General features: G+C 43.0%; 1 protein-coding gene across 1 annotated transcript in view; it reads left to right on the forward strand.

Moving 5' to 3' along the window:
* The window catches only part of GALK2 (galactokinase 2), a 48,681-nt gene extending 26,976 nt beyond the window's left edge, over positions 1-21,705 (forward strand). The window contains exons 8-10 of the mRNA XM_033070979.1: positions 4,818-5,028; positions 14,458-14,659; positions 21,231-21,705. Of these exons, the coding sequence (XP_032926870.1) occupies positions 4,818-5,028; positions 14,458-14,659; positions 21,231-21,435 (618 nt within the window). The 3' untranslated portion in view covers positions 21,436-21,705. The remainder of the gene's footprint in view (positions 1-4,817; positions 5,029-14,457; positions 14,660-21,230) is intronic.
* Positions 21,706-23,657: the final 1,952 nt, after the last annotated feature.

Raw genomic sequence — 23,657 nt, forward strand, 5'->3', positions numbered from 1 at the left:
TGAAACCTTCATCTAAATATGTGCTTTTTTCCACTTCTGAAAGTTGTGTCTTTAACACCTGGCTAGGTGCTACTCTTAGTGTAATTTTTCTTTCCAGAACCAGACACTTCCATCTGCAGGAACAGAACTCCTGCTGAGCTTAATGGAAGTGCAAGGACTGTGTCCTTATATAGAAGATTATTTGATTTAGTTCTATTAAATTTATTTTTTATTATATTTCAGTGGAGGAAATAAGTCTGTTTTTCAGAAAAAATATTCCCAGTTAATAAGATAGACTGCTTCTAATTAAAGCTGAATAATGACAAATAATGGAAAGCAACCAATATGGTCACATGTTTATATGTATATATGGCAATAGATGTGTATTTTTTAGGATTTAGAGTACATCCAAGCTAGTAGTTGAAGGCCTGGAAGTAATATTACAAATGCTGAATAGAAGCACGAATGTCAGTGAAAAGTTTAAAAACTGGCTCAAATTAAACCCAACATTTAGGGTGTACTGCCAGTTTACAGCTTGAAATTATCTCTAAAATGTATGGAAATTGAACAGGGGAAATCTAAGTTCTGCTTTAATTCTGGATTTTGCATGTTCAGGGTTATGTAGATGTAGGGTTTGGTTTGAGTGTTTTATGAGAAGACAGTACATTTTTCTTTGATAAGAGTAAATGAGGAATAAGCATAAAGATTCACTGCAATTGTACCCAACATAGGGTGCTGAGGGAAAGACAGAATATGGGTCACAAAGTCTAGAAGAAAGTTTTGAAAAATGCAGTGTGGAACATGAGACTAATATCTTACAAATATTTAAAAGTACTTTGAATATATGTTGGCATCATGAGTCCGTAAAAGAATAATTTCTTACAAGTTTAAGTTAGTGCTAAAAATGGTTGAAGATCTGATCAGACACTGAGAAAATGTATTATAAAATAATGTGCTGACTTATTTTTTGAGAAGGGAAGCTAAACTTCAGATGACTTTTTAAATGAGCTTTAAACTCAAGTATAAAAGGAATAGTTGCTTTTCAGTTGTATCTAAGACATGGAAAAACAAATAGCATCAATGACCACAGTTAAAGCTGTTGTTACTCTGAAGTTAATGAGATTTTTAAGCCATTAGGAAAATGAAGATAAGGACCTGTCTGTTATAAATCTCTAATTTGGAATTGCAAATTGACAAAATGCATGTTTCAAAGATGAGCTTCTTTTGTAAATTCTTCTTTTGCTTTTTTTTTTTTTGCATTAGGATTGAAGAGCATTTACAGATAGTCTATTCTAAAAGGCACTGTACAACTTGTGCATTAAACTGTGAGAGCTTTTGAAGTTATTGTTCCATATACCAGACTTTGTGAATTGAATCACAGTTTTCTAAATTGCTTTAAATTATTAGTCCTGTACAGTAAACTGAAGAGGTAGTAAGGAAACATCTTTTCTTTTACATTCCTGTTAGCTATGATGCAATCTCTAAAAATGTACTTTTAGCAGATGCTTGATTGTAAGGAGACTAACAACATACACCTGTCTGTTTTTAAACATATGCTACCCAGATGGGAAGCTGCACACACTATAAAAATACACTGAGCCAGGAAAAGACTGTCTTTAGGAAGAGGTCACAGTGGGGTGAAGGAGGGCAGGTATGTAAGTGGAAACAGGGAAGTCTTTTAAGCACCATTAAGCTAATGGAACTATGAACTAACATGCTGGGCCTTGCAATAATACTTTAAAAGAAATTCTCATTGTAAGTGCCTTAGGATAGGCCTTTTTTCCCCTTTTCTGCTTTAGGTAATTCTAGAAGTTCATACTGCTTCATTGTGTAGGTAAAGATGCCAACACAACATATCCCTGCTAGCATTAGTGTAGAACATCTTGGTATCAGTCTGTCCTACAGCAAGCTCGTGATCATCCTGGAAAATTATCTTTCTTAGATTCTGTTTTTTCCCCTTCACCCTAGAGAATCATTCTTTTGCCTTTTGCCTTTTTCTTTCCCTTTCTCTATTCTTGTAGATCTTGAGAGCTCTCCTGCACTCTACTCAGTGAGTTTGAAGTTCAAAGACATTTCAGTTGTGCAGAGCACTCGCAGTTCTGCAGAGATCTGACCTGTCCCTCGTAGCTCTGAGCTCTGTCCCTCATTGCTCCAAGCTCTCCCCTGGGAAGAGCAGAGCTGGGGACACCACTCTCTCCCTGCTTCACCCTCAGTGTGGTGTGGGGCCAGCAGTGTCTGCAGCTGCAGAGCCACCAGCAGCTCCTGGGCACAGATGCTCAGATGGCATTACAGAAATGTTATGTGTAAGGAAGTGATGTTGCTATAAAAGTATTCCTGGACTAATTCCTAGTCAGACTTTCTTGTATTTATATTTGTCCCATCATTTAACAAGTCTATTTTCCTCTCAGTTACTTACAGTTCTCCAGTGTGCTATGTTGAACAATAAAGAACAATAAAGACCAGAGATTCTATATCCTGGCAGTTAAGAGCCAGCTGCTTGATGTTCGTATCTTTAATCCATCTAGTCAGCATCAAGAAAATATCCAACTGTGGGAGAAGTACTGGGATTAGGTTTTGTACATTCAAGAGATGGAATTTTTTTTCCATTTCTGTTCTATGTCCATTACAATTTGAGCTGCTGCAGCTAGACTGTTTTCAAAAACCATTTCAGTTTGCCCATAATATTTTTCCAGTGCTGTTAGAATCAAAACTTTGCTATAAACAGTATAGACCTTTCCAGCAAAGCCATGCCCACTGTCCCAACAGGGTCAGGTTCCATTTGGAACATTTGACCTGTAAAATCCCAAGTTAGTTTGCCTGAAATACAGTGTCTCCCTTGAAGTAAAGAAATGGGAACAGATGTGACAATGCATGTAGCATATTTCTGCAGGGGATTATTTATTTAAAAAGTAAGTAGAAAAAATTTTGTTGTCTTATAGAATATTATTGTTTGTAAATTCTGTTTTACTTCTCATAATACAATCCAGGGGATGCTGAATACTGGGATTAAAGGATGAGGAAAATAATTTCTATTCATTTAGCACCTTGAAGAAGATCTATATGCACCAACATACAAAATATTTAAGTAAAATGAAGCAGTAATTTTTATTCTAACTTAACAGTAAGTAAGCTAAAATACAAATTACATAAAGGCTGTAGAGTTACTCAGAGCCTTTGGAAAGGAGGCCAGAAATCACTTAACCAGTTTTTATAGAAAAAATTCTCTCACACTGATTTCTGCATTAGGCATTAAATAGTTCTGCTTCTTTCTCTACCATTGAATATATAAAATTGTGTTTTAAATGGCAACAAAGTTATATGACTAGGATTTTGTTTGTTTTGCTCTGCTGAGCCTCACATAAATCTCAGCAAGTCACTAGATGGCACCAAAAGTAGTTAATTTTTAGATACTACAATAAAGCAAAACTGGAAGAGCCCCTGCAAAAAAAGCACTGTTGGGGGAAAGTGAGAATCTACACCTAGACAGCTGGGCAGCAGATCTGCTTAAATTTCATACTGTAACTTTGCACAAAACGAAGCAAAAACTTTTCAGACATGTATGTAAATCCCATGACTTTTTTTAATCCCGAAAATTAAATGTCTTAACTGAATCAAGACAAATGATATCAAACCAATCTCAGTCCAAACTGGTGCTTATTGAAAAGAATAAAACACACTGGGTGAAATCTTGGCCTTGCTGATAAAAGGTTTGAATGCTGATTTGTATAAAGATTTCACTCCCTGGTCTTTCTGTACTGTCTTTCCAGACATACAGCTTCATCTAGAAGTTTTAACCTCAATTTAAATGGTGCAGCACTGGAGATACACCAGGTGCCTATGAGCACAGTAAAATGACATTGGCATCAACCTGCTAATCTTTGTTTTACTTTGTAATTACAGGTGGTATGTTAATGACCACTGACTATTCTAGAATTAATAAGATCTAAATACTTCACCTTAAGAGGAAGGTTTACCACTTTCATTAGACACATGGGAGCATCAACACATATTTCAACCTTCCAGAGAAAGCCTGTTGGACATTCTGCCTTTCAGGATTGTGGTGTGTTGAAGTAATGACTGTCAATTGCCAAAACATCACAAAGATGCACAAAGCATGGTGTCATTGCCAGGAGTGGGGAAAGCAGATCCATCTATAACTAATGAATATCATAGCAACCATGTAGGAACGCAACAGATTCAAACCACCACTGTACCATTCCTAGAAAGGCCCAGAAGTTCCTTTAAACTGGATCTTAAAGAAGGTAATTAAAGTTTACTTAAAACTCCAGAGAGAGAAAGGCTATGGTTATTCTCCCCAGAAATCTTATGACTACTTTCATATTTTTAGGGCTAGTACAAGAAAAGGGGGTAATGACAACTTCAAATGTTCATCAGAAAATTCCAGGAGCATATTGGAAATGTCAAAGTGAAATGTTAGAGCAAATACTAATGATATGGAAATAAACTTTTTAAGGACTTTTAGTGTTATAACATCATAGCACTTGTATAAACAGTTGTCCAGATGGGATTGTAAAAGGATAGTAAGTGCTTGAAGTAAAATAGTCCATGGAAGAAGATAAATCACTGATCTGATAAAAAGTAGGGCTTTTACAGACAGTACCTGATTTGAGGGACGCATATCTGTCATTCACAGACCTTTAATAATAAATATAAGCATTGACTGCTCTGTACTGATACAAAGTAGGTTCTGATGGTTCTCAATTAAGAAGTGAAAAGAGAAAATGGGCCTTAAAGATACTTACAAACAACTGATTGTTTTAAACAGGAAAGCACAATAATTTCTGTTTTCTTTCTTTTATTTTCTTTTTTTATTTTAGCTTCTCTCGAAGTCAAAAGGCTTGGAGTGGAGAAAAATGTTGAGACTCCATGATGTGCAAACCAAGCTAGGAGTTAGCCTAGAGGAAATGCTGACCATTGTTGAGGAGGTATTACATCCTGAGCCTTACAGCACAGAGGAAATTTGTAAATGCCTGGGAATTAGCCTGGAGGAGCTCCGCTCTGGGATCCTTAGTCAAAACATGCAAGATGGTGAGCATATATGAAATGGTGGGGTTTACTGTACAATGTTGGTATTATATAAAAAATTTATGCATTAATAAGTAGTGCAAGTGGAAATCTTGCCAGAATACTTGGCTGGAATCTTGGCTGGGAAGTGAAAGAATTGATACCATCATCAATTGATATATTCATTCTAACTTTTAACTTAAAATAGAGCAAACTTTGATTTTGCATGATTTTGTTTCTAAAATGATGGAAATAGCAGATCACTTCCCTGGTGTTCAAGATCAGCAGAGACGGGCTTGTGCTTCTGTTCCTAACCAAGTACATGATCACTTCCTAAAACTGGGCAGCAAGTTGTCCTGATCTCTCTCTGTCACTATTACTGTTCCTTTTAGGAAGATGTTGGTGGAGATGAACAATTTACTATCTGAAGTATTTCCCATGTACTATTGTTTAGGATTATACCACGCAGTCACACATGAAGTGTATCCTGGATGCATATCGTAGAGTTCCTAATAATACCAAATAATAGAGAATTTATGAAATAATTCATTTGCTTTCATAACAGGTTTCCAATTGAGATCAGAATCTTTCTGTAAGAACTACACAGAATCCTTCTTCCTTATTTCCATTCTGTGGCATTAATACCTGTATTCTTTTGGAGCCAAATTTCATCCTTGTCAGTCCTTCCCAAGACTGCTTTGAGGAATATGTATATTGGATGTATATAGATATGTAACATAGCTATCTATACTGACACTTACTTAAAGAATCCATTCATCTGGAGTGATTGTAAATTTTATATATTGACCAAGGACCAGGTCCTGAATCTTTAACCCGTTTTGCACCCCAGTGTATCAGACAGTATAAGACTATCTTATTGTCTAATTACACTGCCAGAAGATACAGGATGGATTAAGATATCTTAAGGCAGCTCTTTATCTCCACAGAAAGATTTTTGATAATTTTGTACTGTCTGTATATGAGGAATATATGAACCATGTTCCTGCACTCTGCAGCATTTTCCTGGGAAACTCCAAGGTTGTAAATCTTACACTGTCCCTGCACTCTCCCCTTCATAAAGCAATGCAAGACTATTAACTTGCAGATGTTTATACTCCTTATACCTGGTTTCTAAAACAAAATTCTACAGTTCTGCAAAATTGAGTTGTTTATACAGGTTATCTTGATTTTTTTTAAAAAAATAAAGTCTAGATGAAAAATTTAGACATAAAAGCCATAGAAGAAACTCAAAGGAAATTTTATACTGTAGCTCTGAATACCATTTGCAGATGTTTGCTGAACACAATCTCTTAAACTTGCATGACCGTGATTTCATTTGATAAGACCAATTAAAAAGGATTATTCTGAAAGCCTTTTTGCATGTACAATATAAAATTAAATAAGAGATTTCTGTAAAACTTTTGCAGAAGAAACAAGACAGACACAGAATGAATCTAAGTCTGCTGGGTTTGTTACACACTATACAAATTACGCGTTATGTTGGCTTTGGAACACCAGAGGCTGTTTGAAGAAAACATTTTTCTTACTTTCCCTCTACTTTCCCATTCTGTTTTAATGACAATGCCTGGCTTCTTCATGGGAGAGAGAAAACACGCTGTCAAATAAGTAACCTCTGCAGAGAATTTCAGAGTGTCATTGAGTTTCTTTGTTCAATGTGAAGAACGAACCATAACATTTAAGGGATCTTTTCATGCCCAGGAATCGTTACCAATTGTTTTGTACTGGCATTGTGTCCCATGTTCAAGGATGTAAAAGTGCTCAGTATATACTAGCTTAGCCTTAAGTCCAGCTTCTCCTCCTCTACTCCAGTGACAGTACTGTATACTTACAAAAAGTTTTATCAGTATGTAAGGATGACCAGATAAAAACTCCATGTCTCAAAGGAACATTCTATGGACTGGCTTTGGTCAAGTCCCCAATGTTGCTGGAATCTCACAGCAGCTTTGCATCCCTGTTACAACAGGTATTCAAGGATTTCTGTAGTTCCTCACTGTACAGCCCATTCATTCCCCATGTTTGGAGAAGTACAGATGGTGTATAAAGCCTCTCTAAACTTCTTAGAGTTGTTCCTTGGTCAACTCACAATCCTGAGTTTAAAGCTCCCTTGCAAATGTTTACACATGGATTGCAGTTGTGGCTTCTGAACATCTCTAGAAAAATAATATTTATTACTTTCTAAGGTGCACTGTGCCATAATTTTGGCTTGGACTCGAGTGCTTCACAGAACACATAGTGTGTGGTGATTGTGGGACATTAAGTATTTATAAGCTGCACCACAAAAGGATATTCTTCTGTTAAACAGTATATTCTTTTAACCACTAAATATTTTTTCTTCTTAAATGAGGTATTTTTTAAACCCATTTTTCCTTTTCATATAAAAAATGTTAATCTAATTCTGACATTAAACCTGAGAATGAAATCACCATGGAAGGAGCAGGCATCAATTTGCTGTGTGGATTTGGCTGTTTAACTCCTATTTGTCCCCTGGAAAGTGAATTCTAAATCTGTGCTGAAGGTTGCATGAGTGGTGCTTGAACAGTTGAATTGTTCATGGGTGTTGATGGTGATCTGAGTGCAGGAACAGTTTCCACACTCCTCCACTGACACATGGAGGTGAAGAGGTCTCAGGTGTTCTGTCAGGCAGCTCTGGGGTACAAAAAGCTCTCCCTGTGCACCAGTAGATGCCCTGCATGGCCAGAAGTTACACCTTCAAACTGATAGACCTCAGAGCACGTTCCAGTTTAAGCTTCACCCTGATCCATGTCATGGAGAAGTTTTGGGACATAGCACAGAAACAGAGATGTGGCTGCTCCAGGCAGATCCCATACCTGGAGGATGGAGGCTTTTGTGGTGTGCCACAGGCACTGAGTAGTCTAGGTTAGTTGCAAAAGCCTTGTAAAGCCATCATTCCTCTGGAGGAAAAATCACTTTAAACCAGTAGTTATCATAATCTCAAAACAGGTGTCTGCTAAATGTGTCACCGAACCCCATGATGACTCGTCCCCTGGTTTATTTTCAGAAAGCCAGATTGCAAACAGTTACTTGAGCAGTCCCAGTAGAGTAACTGTTCCCCACTTCAAGGAGGGGGTTCACAATCTGGCTCAAATTAAAGCCATCTGGCAGCATTTTCTTATACACATTATGAGCCAGAAACCTTCACCCTCATCATGTTCAATCAGCAGGATGCCTAACAGAGAAGGGTACTATTGCACGTGAGTAATGGTGCTAGAAACTGTCCCTACACAACCGTGTGTCCGTGAGTTTTTCCGGTTGTAAATGTCTAACAGTCCCATCAGCCAATGTGTAGCTCATTAATCTACAGTGAAATGTATCTTTAGAAGCTGCCAAAGCAACTAGAAAAAAATATATAGCCTGGAGAGGTTGGTCTTTAGCTAAAGGTCAGATAGAATTGTACAGGAAGCCTCTAAAGAAAGGAATCTGCTGAAGTTGAAGTTGTAACAAATAATACGAGTTGCTGAGAAGCCACAACGTTTACTTATACAGAAAAAAAATTTTCCTTTAAACAGACTGGACAGGTTTGCACAATTTTTGTAAGGCTAAAATTAAAAAATATGACCATACAGTTGAAAATACACAGTAAACATTTCTGTTATATTTAGTTAACCCACAATTATTTGGGACTAATAGCCCACATTTTTGTCTGTTAAGGGATTTTATATGGATTTTGGACAAGCTTTCATTAACATTAGTCTGCTGGGTCTCAGTAACTTGGAAGGTTCTTGCTGCAGTGCTATTTATTAGTGCCCTGGAAAATGGTACCATTCTTTCAAGGGCATTTGGTGGTTTGTAAGTGAACTGAATTTATCTGTTCATGGGTGACCTGACAGAAATCCGCTGCCAGGAGCAAAGCTCAGAGAAGTTTGAAGTGGGAGAAACCAGGCCTGAGTGCATTAGGAAGGTGTATTTACATTTTTGGTCTAATTAATTACCTAATTCCATACCTTACAGTAGATGTAAGGATCCATGTGCTTTTAAGAATCTGGCATTAGTTCCCTAAACCCTGTTTTTTATGCTCTCCTTTGAGCACCACAGAGGGTGAGACCATACGACCCAGTTCTGTGCAATCCTGCAAGGGTTTCTTTGAGGGCTTCAGCTTCTCCTCTTTCAGAGCACTCCAGCCTTGGCTCAGATAGGAACTAATCAAGTGTGGGCCCTCTGGTTTTGTTTTTTGTTACTGTGACAGAGTATGGCTTAGGAAATAAGTGGAACCAATATACAAGCTGTGATGTAGCAAACAGATTCCAATATAGATGTGACTTTTAGAAATGTAATTTGTACTCTGTCTTCAGTTAGATAGACAGGGTTTGTTTGGACTACCCATCCAAACAGAAGAGATAGAAGGTTTCTGTATTATCAGAGGCATTTGGTGTTGAAAGCTGAAAATACAGGAATCATTTCATTATTTTAGAATAAGGCTTAGACAGTACTGAGCTGTTTGCTGTCCTGAAGATAATTTTGCCTGAAAACTGCCTGAGAAGAAAAGCAAGCTATAACAAAAATTTTTAAGCGCAAACATAATTTTTTTGAAATAAAATGCTGCCTATAACAGACCAACAAGGCCTTTAACCAGTACTAATTTGGTAAACGTCCGCAAAGGAGCCTGCAAATAACACAGCCACTCTGCTGCCTGAAGGAGCTTGTTCCCAGCCACGGGAAGCTGTGTCAAGGTAGCGAACTCCCCCCTCCACCAGAGGCTGTCCTGGGAGCCAGCACTGCCCAGGACACAGCTCAGGTCCCCTGGCTGGCAGCCAGAGCCCCACTGTGGTTGCCAATTCCTGACATGACGAGCACAACACAACCCCAGAGATTTTAAGGTAATCTGGCCAGTGGAGCATTGCTCTACCAAAGGGTGGTCTCCGAATCAATCACAGCCTTTGGCAAGTCTGTGGCCTGACAATTGAAACCAGACATGTTTTCAGTTCATTCTTTGGGTTACTACTGTTCGATGGTGATTTACAAGAGAGTGTGAGCTATGGCAATCTCTCACGCAACTTTAGATATTCCCTAAACGAATGCACATTTAGAAATCTCCTTGCTCTAAAACAATGCCTCATAAGAAAAGAATATTTAAAGAGAAACCATCCTTAAAAATAGGCCAAACTGCCTTTCTTCAGCGTTCAAAAATACTGAGGCACCACTTTGCAAAACACAGCACAACTAACTCCAGCAGCAACAAAATCAGAAACCAAAATATGCTCTTCCTCTGTGATACTCTCAAGTCCATGTTTCTGAGGGGCACTCAATTCTCTCATTTCTGTCCTAGTTTGAAATGCTTTCAGAAGGCCTGTTCACAAGACAAACAGCACAGGGTTTCTCAGTAGCAGGCTGTATTGAATTACAAAATAAATAGGAGCAGAAGCAATATCAGCAGTAGCAGAACATTGCTATGTTAAATGTTTCTGTCTCATTTTAGACTACTTGTGTCTCAGCACTATTTTCAGCATTTACAGTTGTGAAATACTCTGGAGAAATAAAAAGGCATTATAGAGGTGCTGATGAAGTTTTAGGCTGTAAGAGTTGCTGCCTGGAGTGCACAACACGAGATACTGGACCTAATTTTATTTCCAGTCTTTCAAGGAAGATTTCTACATATATTTGCAAATGTGGATTACTGAAAGTGTCAAAAGTGGTTCTAGAACTTGGCAGTTTCAACAGAACAGAAAAGTAGGGACTCTGTGGGTCTGGGTCAGACAGCAAGTTCTATTTTAAATACAGGGCTGGTCTTGCTTCTCCTTTTACCTCTATTTCATCAGCCATTTAGAACTAGGAAGAGAGACCAGGAGCTGAACTGAGAGAGAAACTTCACTCTAAAGGAGAACTTACATGTAGAAAGAAGATGAAGAATGTTCTGAAGTGCTCTAGCAAGATTTTGCTGTGCTAAAATAAGGAAACAGTGCAGTAGGTGCTCCATATAGAGGTTAACGTCCATTAATATTTACCACCCAAACAGCTCACTCAAACCAATTTAGTCATAAATTAAATTATGTCATGCATGCTTCTGGTGAACAATACTTCCTAAATAGTAGCCATGGTATTAAAGCAAACAGAACTATATTGGGAGAGGAAAACAATGAACTACAGCACAAGCTTGGGAACAGCAGATCAATTCTCAGATATTAGTTGCAATCCAAACCTTCCTGTAAATATGGGTGGCTTGTGGAGTCTTTAACCACAGCCAGCTCCTTCCTTTTTATGCCCCATTATTCAGGCTTGATGGAGGTCTCTACCCTGATGGCCACACGGGTTTGGAGACTTCCCCCACCAGCCCTTCCTAGCAGAATTGCATTTTTCTGGCACAACAGAAAAAGTTTAACCAAGATTCTTGCACTAGTCTTTGATCTTAGTAGGTCAGTACTAATCAGTACCTGTCTGGGCTTGGCATCTCTTCACATCCATAAAGGCAGCACTAATGCTTTGGCAAGTACAGTAATTTCACGACCATAAGGCGCACCGGACTATAAGGCGCACCCCCCGGGAGCCGGCACATTTTGCAACTTTGTAGATCAGATAAGGCGCACCGGTCTATAAGGCGCACCGGGTTTTTTTTTGCAGCGAGGCTCCGCCCCCAGCTCCTCCCGCGCGCTTGCTGGCCGAGGCCCCGCCTCAATCCGGTAGCCATTGGCTCCCGGGCCTGCCTGTACCCGGCAGGGCCGGGCTATGCCCACCGCCGCTCCGTGCAGCATCCCCAGGGCCTCGCTGTTCTGGGAGTTCCCTGGCGCTCCGGGTGACCTAATGCCGGCAGGCTTGCCCCGTGCCGCCGCTGCCCCGATTCCAGCTGCTTGCCCCCTCCCCGCGTGGCAGCCACTCCGATTCTGGCGGTTTTCCCCCTCTCCGCATGGCGGCCGCCGTGCTTCTGGGGGTTTTCGCCCCCCCCGCGCGGCGCCCGCCGTGATTCCGGGGGTTTTCTCCCCCCCCGCGCGGCGGCCGCCGTGTTTCCGGGGGCTTTCGCCCCCCCCGCGCAGCGGCCGCCGTGATTCCGGGGGCTTTCGCCCCGCCCGCGCGGCGACCGCCGTGATTCCGGGGGCTTTCGCCCCGCCCGCGCAGCGGCCGCCGTGATTCCGGGGGCTTTCGCCCCGCCCGCGCGGCGACCGCCGTGATTCCGGGGGCTTTCGCCCCCCCCGCGCGGCTGCCGCCGTGTTTCCGGGGGCTTTCACCCCGCCCGCGCGGCGGCCGCCGTGATTCCGGGGGCTTTCGCCCCACCCGTGCGGCGGCCGCCGTGATTCCGGGGGCTTTCGCCCCACCCGTGCGGCGGCCGCCGTGATTCCGGGGGCTTTCGCCCCGCCCGCGCAGCGGCCGCCGTGATTCCGGGGGCTTTCGCCCCCCCCGCGCGGCGGCCGCCGTGATTCCGGGGGCTTTCGCCCCCCCCGCGCAGCAGCCGATCCGATCCCTGCGGCTTTCGCCCCCCCCGCGCAGCAGCCGATCCGATCCCTGCGGCTTTCGCCCCCCCCGCGCAGCAGCCGATCCGATCCCTGCGGCTTTCGCCCCCCCCGCGCAGCAGCCGATCCGATCCCTGCGGCTTTCGCCCCCCCCGCGCAGCAGCCGATCCGATCCCTGCGGCTTTCGCCCCCCGCAAGGGAGCCGTCCCAATGTCGGCGGGCCGGCCCGGCGCGGGGGCGGCCCCGATGCCGGCGGGGGCGGCCCCGATACCGGCGGGTCCGCCCCGCGCGGGGGCGGCCCCGAAGCCGGCGGGGAGGCCCCGATACCGGCGGGTCCGCCCCGCGCGGGGGCGGCCCCGAAGCCGGCGGGGAGGCCCCGATACCGGCGGGTCCGCCCCGCGCGGGGGCGGCCCCGATGCCGGCGGGGGCGGCCCCGATACCGGCGGGTCCGCCCCGCGCGGGGGCGGCCCCGAAGCCGGCGCGTCCGCCCCGCGCGGGGGCGGCCCCGAAGCCGGCGGGGAGGCCCCGATACCGGCGGGTCCGCCCCGCGCGGGGGCGGCCCCGATACCGGCGGGTCCGCCCCGCGCGGGGGCGGCCCCGATGCCGGCGGGGGCGGCCCCGATACCGGCGGGTCCGCCCCGCGCGGGGGCGGCCCCGATGCCGGCGGGACGGCCCGCGCGGGGGCGGCCCCGAAGCCGGCGCGTCCGCCCCGCGCGGGGGCGGCCCCGAAGCCGGCGGGGAGGCCCCGATACCGGCGGGTCCGCCCCGCGCGGGGGCGGCCCCGATGCCGGCGGGGGCGGCCCCGATACCGGCGGGTCCGCCCCGCGCGGGGGCGGCCCCGAAGCCGGCGGGGAGGCCCCGATACCGGCGGGTCCGCCCCGCGCGGGGGCGGCCCCGAAGCCGGCGGGGAGGCCCCGATACCGGCGGGTCCGCCCCGCGCGGGGGCGGCCCCGATGCCGGCGGGGGCGGCCCCGATACCGGCGGGTCCGCCCCGCGCGGGGGCGGCCCCGAAGCCGGCGGGGAGGCCCCGATACCGGCGGGTCCGCCCCGCGCGGGGGCGGCCCCGATGCCGGCGGGGGCGGCCCCGATACCGGCGGGTCCGCCCCGCGCGGGGGCGGCCCCGAAGCCGGCGGGACGGCCCGCGCGGGGGCGGCCCCGATGCCGGCGGGGAGGCCCCGATGCCGGCGGGTCCGCCCCACGCGGGGGCGGCCCCGAAGCCGGCGGACCCGCCCCTCACGGGGGAGGCCCCGATGCCGACGGGCTCTCACTTCCGGGGTGGCAAATGTTGCAACTTTGTAGATCAGATAAGGCGCACCGGACTATAAGGCGCACTTCCGGTTTTGGGGGGAGATTTTAGTCAAAAGGGTGCGCCTTATAGTCGTGAAATTACTGTAACCTGTACCAAAAATAAACCCTGAAAACCAAAGTGAAAGCACCTGTTTTCTTCACTGTACCTTTCATATCTGGTATTATCTACTGGATCGTGAGCCTGCATTATTGAGAAAAAAAAAAAAGGGAAACAAGTGCATGGTAGTCTTTTGTGGTTTAGTGGTTGCTTTTTTTTTCAAGCTAAGGTCCATCTGCACAGTTCCATAACTGATGCAGATTTGGCCTGGAGCAGCCACAAGGCCCTGGGCCAGCAGGTGCTGGCTGACAGCTGCCTGCAGGGCACTGGGACCCTCCAGGTGTTCCTGCCTCTGTTCTGCTGCTATTTGAAAACTTCCAATTAATGCCCTAATGCTGTCAATGCCAACTCTTGCTCTTCTGCCTTGCATCTAAAGTAAGAGGAGACTGAGCGTGTCCAGTGGTACAGCAAACAACCAGAGCATTAAAACAACAAAAAAAAAGATGTGTGCATTGCATTTTGATAACCTCTAAACATTATCATTTATTAGGGCTTTTAAAGGAGATGTAGGTGAACTTCTGCAGAAGACTTTCAGCCTAGAGAGTTCTCATATAAAGGATAAATTGCTAAGAAAACACAATCCTTTTGTGTTTTTGTAGTGAATAATAATGCAGTTTTCTTTTTGTGCAGTTTCCACCTTTAAGTTGTACCAGCGTGCAAAGCACGTGTACAGTGAGGCTGCCAGAGTGCTGGAATTTCAGAAGATTTGCAGCGAAGCACCTGCCAATGCACTCCAGCTGCTGGGAGAATTAATGAAGCAGAGCCATATCAGCTGCAGGGAGATGTATGAGTGCAGCTGTCCTGAACTGGATCGCCTGGTCGACATCTGCCTGTAAGTTCTGACCACAAGGAAGAGTAATCGCCTGTGGAGAATACGGTTCAAATTGAGGCGAAAATATGACATCCTTGGCTATTGCAATCTTAAAATGAAAGTATTCTTGTCTCTTCTTACAAAATTAATCTCCTGCAGGGGCATTACATGGTCAATTGTTTCCGTGCTGACATCTGTGTAATACTTGCAGATGAAAGCTACGGTTTATGGCTTTATTACAGATTTTGCTTTTGGACTGACTCATCGTCACAAGTGTTACGTGAGACTGTTGACTACTCTTTTTTAAGTTGCAGAAGAAGTCATAAGTGGTTTTCTTAAAACATCATCGTACTTGTTCTATCTGAACTGTTACTTTTACTCTATTTCTTAGAATTACAGCATCATAGAATGATTTGGGTTGGAAGGGACCTTAAAGATAATAGTGTTCCAATTCCCTGTCATGGGCAGGGACACCTCGCTCAGAGCCCCATCCAAACTGGCCTTGAACACTTCCACAAATGGGGAATCCAGTTTCTCTATTCCACTGTGTGTGCCTCACACACAGCTCTCATAGGAAAGTATTTCTTCAATATCTCATCTAAATCTACCTTTTTCCTTTTTCTTAACCATTTCATTACTGCTGCCGCAGGACTTCCAGGGCATAAACAAGCTGTTCTACAATCTTAGGTCATCTTGGAATTATAATGAAATAATGAAATTTCATTTGCATTGTTTCAATTAAAAAATAAGTTGTCCAGAGGATCAGAGAAGTTGGACAGCATTTCACTGTTTAAGCAATGAGTGTGCTGTTACAGGGCCTGATACTCTTCTTCTTCTCTGTGTTGTCTTGAGCTTTCCACATATAATTAAGTCTCTGTCTCTGCCCCAGCATTATTCTTTCAGCTGTGATCCCTTCCAAACTCAGTTTGGTCATGATGAAACAATATCAGTTCCAAAGTACATTCCCTGAGTGCCATTTTGTCCCTTCTCTTCTCCCACACACAGGTTGTTGTGGTATCAGGCTGTTTCCATGACTCAACTGCAGGGGACAATGAGATCTGGTACAATCGTGTGTTAATCCACAAATTAAAAACAAGCACTTAGTACTCACATCCTACACAGCATTTCATCCCTCCCACAGGGTCAGCATCAAACAATGTACCCATTTCAGTCCTCCTTTATTTCTCTTCTTCTGGCATATTTAATCACAGGACAGACACCTGGTGCTAACTGTGATCTAAATTCAGTGCCTGTAGAAGGAATTTAGTGGTTGGTGATTGTTTTAACAGTGGCTGGGGAAAATCAATAGTTGCCTGCCTGGGCTGTCCCATTTCTACTCCATCCCTGCCCCAGTCATCCTGCCCCAGCTGCTTCCCACAGTCTCATAATGGCTCCCTGGTGATGCCACCCTCCTAACTTGTGCCCCTAATTGTTCCTTCTTCTCCTTGGAGAAGGGTGTGCTTCATTTGGGAAACTGCCCTAAGCCAGAGCATTACTGCCCTGCCAGAAGGGAAACGTGGGGTGACACAAGTGTCTGCAGGCCTGAGGTCAAGAAATTTTGTTTCACTGTCCTTTAGAAGCAGATATCCCATCCTCTCTCTACATCTTTTCAGTCTTGAAGAAAACAAACTATTTCAATTTGATGTTTTAAAAATTAGATAATTAATACTTTACCACCTTTATCAGGTTTGTAAATCCATAGAGTGCAGAACATGATGGTTTAGGTGAGTCTGATTTCTTTTGCAGACATGATGGAATAGCCTCTGAGGCAGAAAGCTACAAATCTAAAAACTGAACAGAAGACTTCTGGACACTGAAAGATTATTTTGCATGTGGGATACACGTGTTGTTTTGTGCTAAAACACAGAGCAGCCTGATAGCCACTGGACAGACTGATAGCAACTGAGGAGAACACATTTTGATTCTTCTCTTGGGACCCAGTCCAGGATGCAACTCCCAGCTTTATTCAGTTTATTGTATCACTTAGTGATCACATCATACAATAAGCTGTGACAGTCACTCAGCAGGGCAGTTCCACCAGAGTTATCCCAGCTGCTCAAAGGGAACCACTGATCCATGTGTGACAGGGGATAACTATCTCCAGGGTCAGCTGAAATCAGAAACTGAACTCTGCTGAATTGTCAAAGGTCTTGGCCAACAAAGTCTTGATCCCATGCAAGGCATCAGCACTGCCTGTTCTGAGGCACCACTGGCAGGAGCCTTAAATTAACATCTGCATTGCTTTAGGTACAGTAACTGCCCAGTGCTGGTGCCTCAGTCAGTGCCATGCAATGACTGCACTTGGCAGACCTGAGGAACCCATTCTGACAGGGCATGTTCTCAGAAAAGCTGGGAGGAGACTGTCCTGCCCTGTGCAGGGGAAAACAAGCAGGGAAAACCTGGCCAGATGTGCTGTGCAGCATGGAGTTACCTGTGCCACATTCCAGTAAACCAGCAAGGATGGCAGTGACAGCCTCTTGCAGCAGGAAGCTCAGCACAGGAATGGAAATTGTGATCTCCATTTTGCTGAGCTCTGTGCTTCCATGGTGACAGCTCCAGCCAGCTCAGGCAGGGGGACACTGGCTGGCAGGCAGGAGCACAGCCACAGCACCAAAAGAAAAGCAGCTGTTAGGATTTTTCTAAATTAATTTAAAATTCATTAAAGCATTTTAATTCCAGGGAACAATATATAAATAGTAAAGGAAAAAAGTGATGTGTGTGCCCATGTTACATCAGATTTCTGATTTACCAACAGAAGAGCTCACAGTATATGATGGGCAGAGCTAAGTACCACAGTGGTCACTGTCACTCACATGGAATGATTTCAAATTTATATATTAAAGTTATTTCACCTGGGTTTTTTTAAATTGTAGTTTTTGCACAGAAGAAAGTAAATTGTTTGTTCATTATTCTTTGCAGTCTTGTCCCATCAAGAATATTTCCTAAGAAATGCATCTTCCTTCTCTAGAAGTTTAGTATTAAATATTTTTCTGATTCAGTAATTAGATTTCTAAAAGTGTATAGGTATTCCAGATGAATGCAGCTTAACATCTAACTTTTGGAAAAAAAGTCTTAACTTTTCTTAAGCTGTAGATTAAAAAACCTAAAAGACATAAAATCAGTAGTCACTCTAGGAAGACTTGGCTGATGTGATTATAGAAATGGCTGGGAACTACACAAATGACATTCTTTACTTACAATGATATATAGCCACCCTGCAACTTTCAAAAGCTTTTCCAAAAATACATTCCACAGAATTGCCTGAGTCTACTGCTGCTCTCTCCTTACAAGGTTTAAACTGTGAAGAATAATCTGCATACCCAGATGTTTTCTCTTTTCCCTAGATCTTTATGTTTTACTGTATAACCTCTGCCAAGAACGAAAGGGATCCATACTTGCTGTGGTTTGTAGTGCTGAAAACTGTAACTACGAGTTGGTCAGTTGTTTTTTTTTCATTTTGCAAAGATTGAAGACTTTTGCTTTCTCTAACCCACCTCATGCTGTTAGTAGCTGATTTACCTGTTAGTCTTCTAAAGCAGGTAACACAGCAGATTTACTAAACATTTAAGGGAAAAAAATTTGATGTGAGCTCCTGAGTAAGTTAAGTATTCTTGAAAATCTCTGATTCCTTAGTGTTGCACATCATGTACTTTCATTTTCTTATTCTCCATCTTTTGGTGCTGTAAATCCTGATCATTTTTGCGTTCCTGGCCATGCCTTTTACGTGACAGACATCTGAATCCTCCCTGACCACTTTTAAAAGATACAGATTGTACATTCACAATTCTGCATTTTATCAACTCTTAGCATTTCCACTGATGATTTTCTTGAAGCTGCAGAGCCCACAATCATGGCATAATTTGGAATTTCAACAAAGCCAGAAACACTTAAAGATGCTATTCAAATGCAAACTCAACTACAAAGCACAATCCTCCCCATTTATATATTTAAATCTTACCATGTTAACTCCATGCTTTCTGAAAAGCTACTTCCTAATTTTAAGTATTTCAAATTAACAATATTGTTCTGGGGTTTTTTTCACCTCTTAAAAGCACAATTATTTTTAAAATGCACTACTGCCATGTCTTGCCTACTGTTTCCATATACCACACTGTGGAATTTCCATTTTTATTCCCTTATTTTATTCTTTTCTTCTTCTTTGCTGCAGTACTCATGTTTTTACTCTCATTTACATCCCCATAAGCTGTGTCCAGTGAAGATGAGAACAAGATACATAAACACTAGCAGCAGCAAAGGCCAGAACCTGGACTGGGACTGAGTGTCCCCAGCCCTGGGCTCCAGACACATTTTCCTTGTCCCTGCATTCTGTGTCCCTGCAGCACAGCCCAGCAGCACACAGGGCCTTTCCCACACATGAAACCCACACCTCCCACTGCGTGGGTGAGCTCCCCATCCACAAGATTGTCTGCTCAGACTCCTCTTCCAAAACCCATCTAGATGCCAGTGCACAAGAGGAGTGCCTGGCCAGCAATCCCACTTTACCAGAGGGGTCCAGTTTAGTACTGAACTGATTAAAACCTTAATGAGGCAGTTTCAGACCTGTCCCAAAGACGCGTTCCTTGTGTTTGATATAGATACCTCCCAGGCACCACATCTCCTGCAGACACAGAATTTTAGGTGCTCCCTCCTGGACCAATGTAGTATCAGGATCCTGGTTTTCAGATGGTGCAGCACTGCCCATCAGGTTCCTCAGCAGCCCCAAGTGGCTGCTATCACCACATTTGACACTGTTAAGCCACGGTATTTTGAAACACAGTGACTTCAGCTCTGCAACAGGCATATTTTCTGTCTACTTTATGCTTTATTTCAACTAAGTATTCGAAAATGACTCAGTAAAAATGAGGCATGAGCATGACCACAGAGAATTATGAAATCAATAAAAGGTTCAGAACAATTCTGAAGGGATTTCAGTTGCGTACCAAAATAAAAGCCAGACACCATCTGAAATACGAAGTTCTGTCTGAGGTAACAGACCAAATGAGTACAGACAGTTGATTTAACAAACTCTGAAAAGTGGATTGGGCCTTATAAAGTCAATGGGAATTTCCTTATTGATTGCAGCTGAGACTGGATTGGATTCTGCTCATTTTAGGAGGTTGCTCCGTGGACTAGAAACTACCAAAATTGCATCAGAGAATGAGTGGCTTACAGGAATAACAATAAGTAAAATAAAACACCAACAGGAAATGCAGAATGAACATAAAATCGAGTCAATATGAAGGGTGGCACCACATAGACACACTGAAGAAAGTGTTTCTGTTCAAGAAGATATGTGTGTTTAGAATCAAACACATATGCGAGTACTTGCTTGAAATATGACCTAAACCTATACTAACCCAGCACTACAGCAGATTCATTTAACATAAAATGCACATTTGAAAAATTACAACAGCCCACTCCAAATGAGCTGTCATTTTCCAGAGCTATTCACATGATGTTGTCTCTCCCTCTAACACATTCTAGGGCTGGTGAATCTCTCTGAGCATAGCTATTGGAAACACATCAGAAGTATTTGTTTGTAAGTCAGATTAGATCTCCCACAAGAATAAGATTTCAGATGAGTTTTTTAGATCTTACTTGTTCTGTTCTCACGAGGTTAGAAAAGCCCCAAAGTAACTTATTACATGGTATTTTCCTAACTTTTTCTGAGTCTAAGATCAGGAACACAGGTAAGCAAACTACTGAAAACAATTCTAAATTCTAATGAGATAGCATCTGAGTTTTTCAGTGTAACAGCATGGGATTTGCTCTAGGACATTTCTAGTAGGCCAGTATCCTGAGGCTGGGAATGGTTTATATTTTTCATGTCATTTATTTGTCATTGTTCTTTCTGTTCACACTGCTCATTGAGAGCATTTTTTTCTTTTGTGACTACATTCATACTTTACCTCTACTGCTATCAGCCTGAAGTTCATGAGGTTCCTCTAAAGAGAGATACCCAGCTCTGTTCATTCAGCATAAACAGTAGTTTATGTGAGTTTATTTTGTATAGAGTGCAGAGACTGTATGACTTTTTGAGAGTCTCAGAACTCTCCTTCTCTTGACTGGCACACTCAGCAGTCCTGCAGAAGCCTGTGAATCTTCAGAGTGGTTTAGATCTGTCCTGGAAGAATAGAGCTATTTGTCTTTGCCACATTAGAAAATGGCTTGCATGCCTACATCCTGTGCAATTAGTTTATGAACCCTCTTTTGTTATTTTTGTCATGTATTTCTGTTTTCACTTCTGATGTCTTATGAATGTTGCTAACACAATTCCTTTCTTCTCCTGCTTTCTTCATCTCAGCTGTGCTGTGATCCTAAAAACAGCTGATGCTGAAGCATTACAAAACAGGGGACTTTTGGAACTGATAGAAATGACTATACTGCAATTTAGAGAGTCAGCACTTTTCTTTGGTCCAAAAGGGTAACTGCAAATTGCTGTAGTGTTACATACAAACAAGTGAACATCAGAAAAGTCTGATGACATGGGAATACTCAAAACACATCTGAGTTTTCTATAAAATGTTATATATGACAAAGTACCTCTTTTTGGTTTATTTTACATTATTTTTTCCCTGTTATTTTCTTTTAGGCAATTTGGGGCCATTGGGTCACGTCTGACTGGAGCTGGATGGGGTGGCTGCACTGTGTCAATGGTGCCTACTGACAAGCTGAACACTTTCCTAAAAAATGTAAAAAAGGCTTATTACCAAATGGATGGCCAAAGATTAGCAGTGGAGAATAGTCTGTTTGCTACCAAACCTGGAAGAGGAGCTTTGGTTTTTGTTGAGGGCTAAAGAACGTAAAAATTTTAAAGAAACTATGTAGAGTATGTAGAACTGGCAGTACTTCCCATGCCACAGTACATGAATGCTTTTTCTGGTTTGTATTGTAATGAGCAGTTGCTATTATCAAAATCTATTTCTGAAGAAGCAATTAAAAGAAAACTCTTTGATTATAAAAGTCTTTTCCCCCCCATATTAAATACATCTTTCATTACAAATATTGATTTACTGAAACCTCTTGACAGGGAAAAGGGAAATTGAAATAAAGATGATGATTTGTAACCGTGTCTCACTCTTCTTTTCCCTTTACTAAAATAAAAGAGAGCCCAGGTGAGCAATGAGCTGTCTCAGTGGAGGGAGGGGACTTTGCAGTGTTTGCAGGGCTGTTCAGTGCTTTTTCTCTTCATGTCCTAGACATTGTTTTCTTTGGAGTATTCTGCAAAAAAGCAAGATTAAACTAAAGCCTTCAAAAAATTGGAAGAACCTAGCTAAACATTCAAAGTTTTTACTCTCCACAAGTAGGATAATTACTGTTGTAATTAATGATAATACTGGAGGAGCACCTGCAGACCAAGTAAAGCATTAGGGATACATTATGTTAAGTTGGACAACTTTTCTCCTAGTGATATTTCTAAGGTATCTTTGTGCAGGTATGAAAGTTTCAAAATTAATGCTATTCATGAGCTGCATGATATGACAACCTAAGTGAGAGAGCAAATAATGAAGCAGAGTTGGATTTTTAGTTATCCAAACACCAAGATCTCATGCTTGAGTCCCATCTGTGCATCATAAAACATTTTCATTTTATGCAAAACTATTATAAAGGACTAAATATGATCCACTGACCATGTGGAAAAACAATTACAAGGCATAATTAATGAGAGAATTTACTCAGTTGTACTAAGCAAAAGTAAGTTCTAGATGGGACCAAGGGAAAATGTCATTGACATTAGTGACAAATTCTGACCTTGCTACCACTGTCTGCCCCTGGCATCTCCTGTGACTGCTCTGGCAGTAGAGACCCACAGTTCATAACCTGCCTCCTCAGCAGGAGAAATGGTTGTGATTGCAGAAAGGGGACTGAACATCAGGATCCCCCAAAGATGTCCTAACCCTGCTCCCAAGGGGAAAGTCAGGCTCCTGTGGCCTCTCTCTTGCACAAACTTCCACTTCTCTGCTCTCTCCAAAGAAAACCAAAGAGAAGATTTGGTCGTGTCACAGCCCTTGCAGCCATAAAAGACACAGCAAGAGTTGGCCCTGGGCAACGTTTTTGTGACGCTAAGCACAAGTTAATGTCCAGAAGTCTGCATCAAATTAGAGATCTCTCAGATTTTCTGTACATTACCCATGCTAATTCAGGCCAAACCCAAATTCTCAGAGGCTCCTAACTCTCTGAGAAGACTCTGCCAAATCTGAGCACAGCAGATGAACAACAGCCAATGCAAACTACCAGATCTTTTCAGGAACCTCAGAGGGGAATGTCATGGCAGTAGTATCAGTAGAGAAGATCTCTTATTTCTGACAACCAGGAAAAGTGGAACAGAGTGCTTGGGTCAAGTAAATCAAACACTCAAGAGGAAAAGGATGGGCTGTGGGCACAAGGCAGAGAAACGAAAAGATGATTTGGAGGAAGGACAGTTAAAAGGATGCATGTGAGAAGGGGAAAGCAAAGGAGAGGGAAAACAGTTCTGAACAATTGGCAGAATTATAGAATGGGCTAATCTTAAACATTCCCTACTGTCATCTTTGAAATTTAATTTCTTGTAACCCTTTTGTGATATACAGTAGATATACTGTGCATTCAAATAAACAGAGGACCCTGAAAAGTAAAAATCAGGTATCTTCAACAATGGTTAAGACAGCCATAGATATTTTGAAGAAAATATTGCCATTGCTTTGTTACCCACTGACTAATGAAATACAATCCTGAACTTACTCCAGTGAGTTCCTATGTATTATCCTGTCATAAAAATGGATAGAAAACTGTAAGTACCAGTCCTTTCATTAAGATATTTGCATAGAACTTTAGTTCAGTTGGGTTCATGGAAGCAGTAAGTAGCGTATGAGCAGAATAAAAATATATTTGGAGTTTTTTTCTTCTTCTTTTTTAAGTTGAGCATGACACACAAAGTCATAGAATCTTCCCCAAAACACGCAGGCTGCAGTGCATTTCAAAACTTTTCTGACAATGAATCTTATAAATCATATTCTCATAAACAAATAAAAAGAAACCA

This window comes from Catharus ustulatus, chromosome 12, assembly GCF_009819885.2.
Source record: "Catharus ustulatus isolate bCatUst1 chromosome 12, bCatUst1.pri.v2, whole genome shotgun sequence".
In the NCBI taxonomy this organism is placed as follows: domain Eukaryota; kingdom Metazoa; phylum Chordata; class Aves; order Passeriformes; family Turdidae; genus Catharus; species Catharus ustulatus.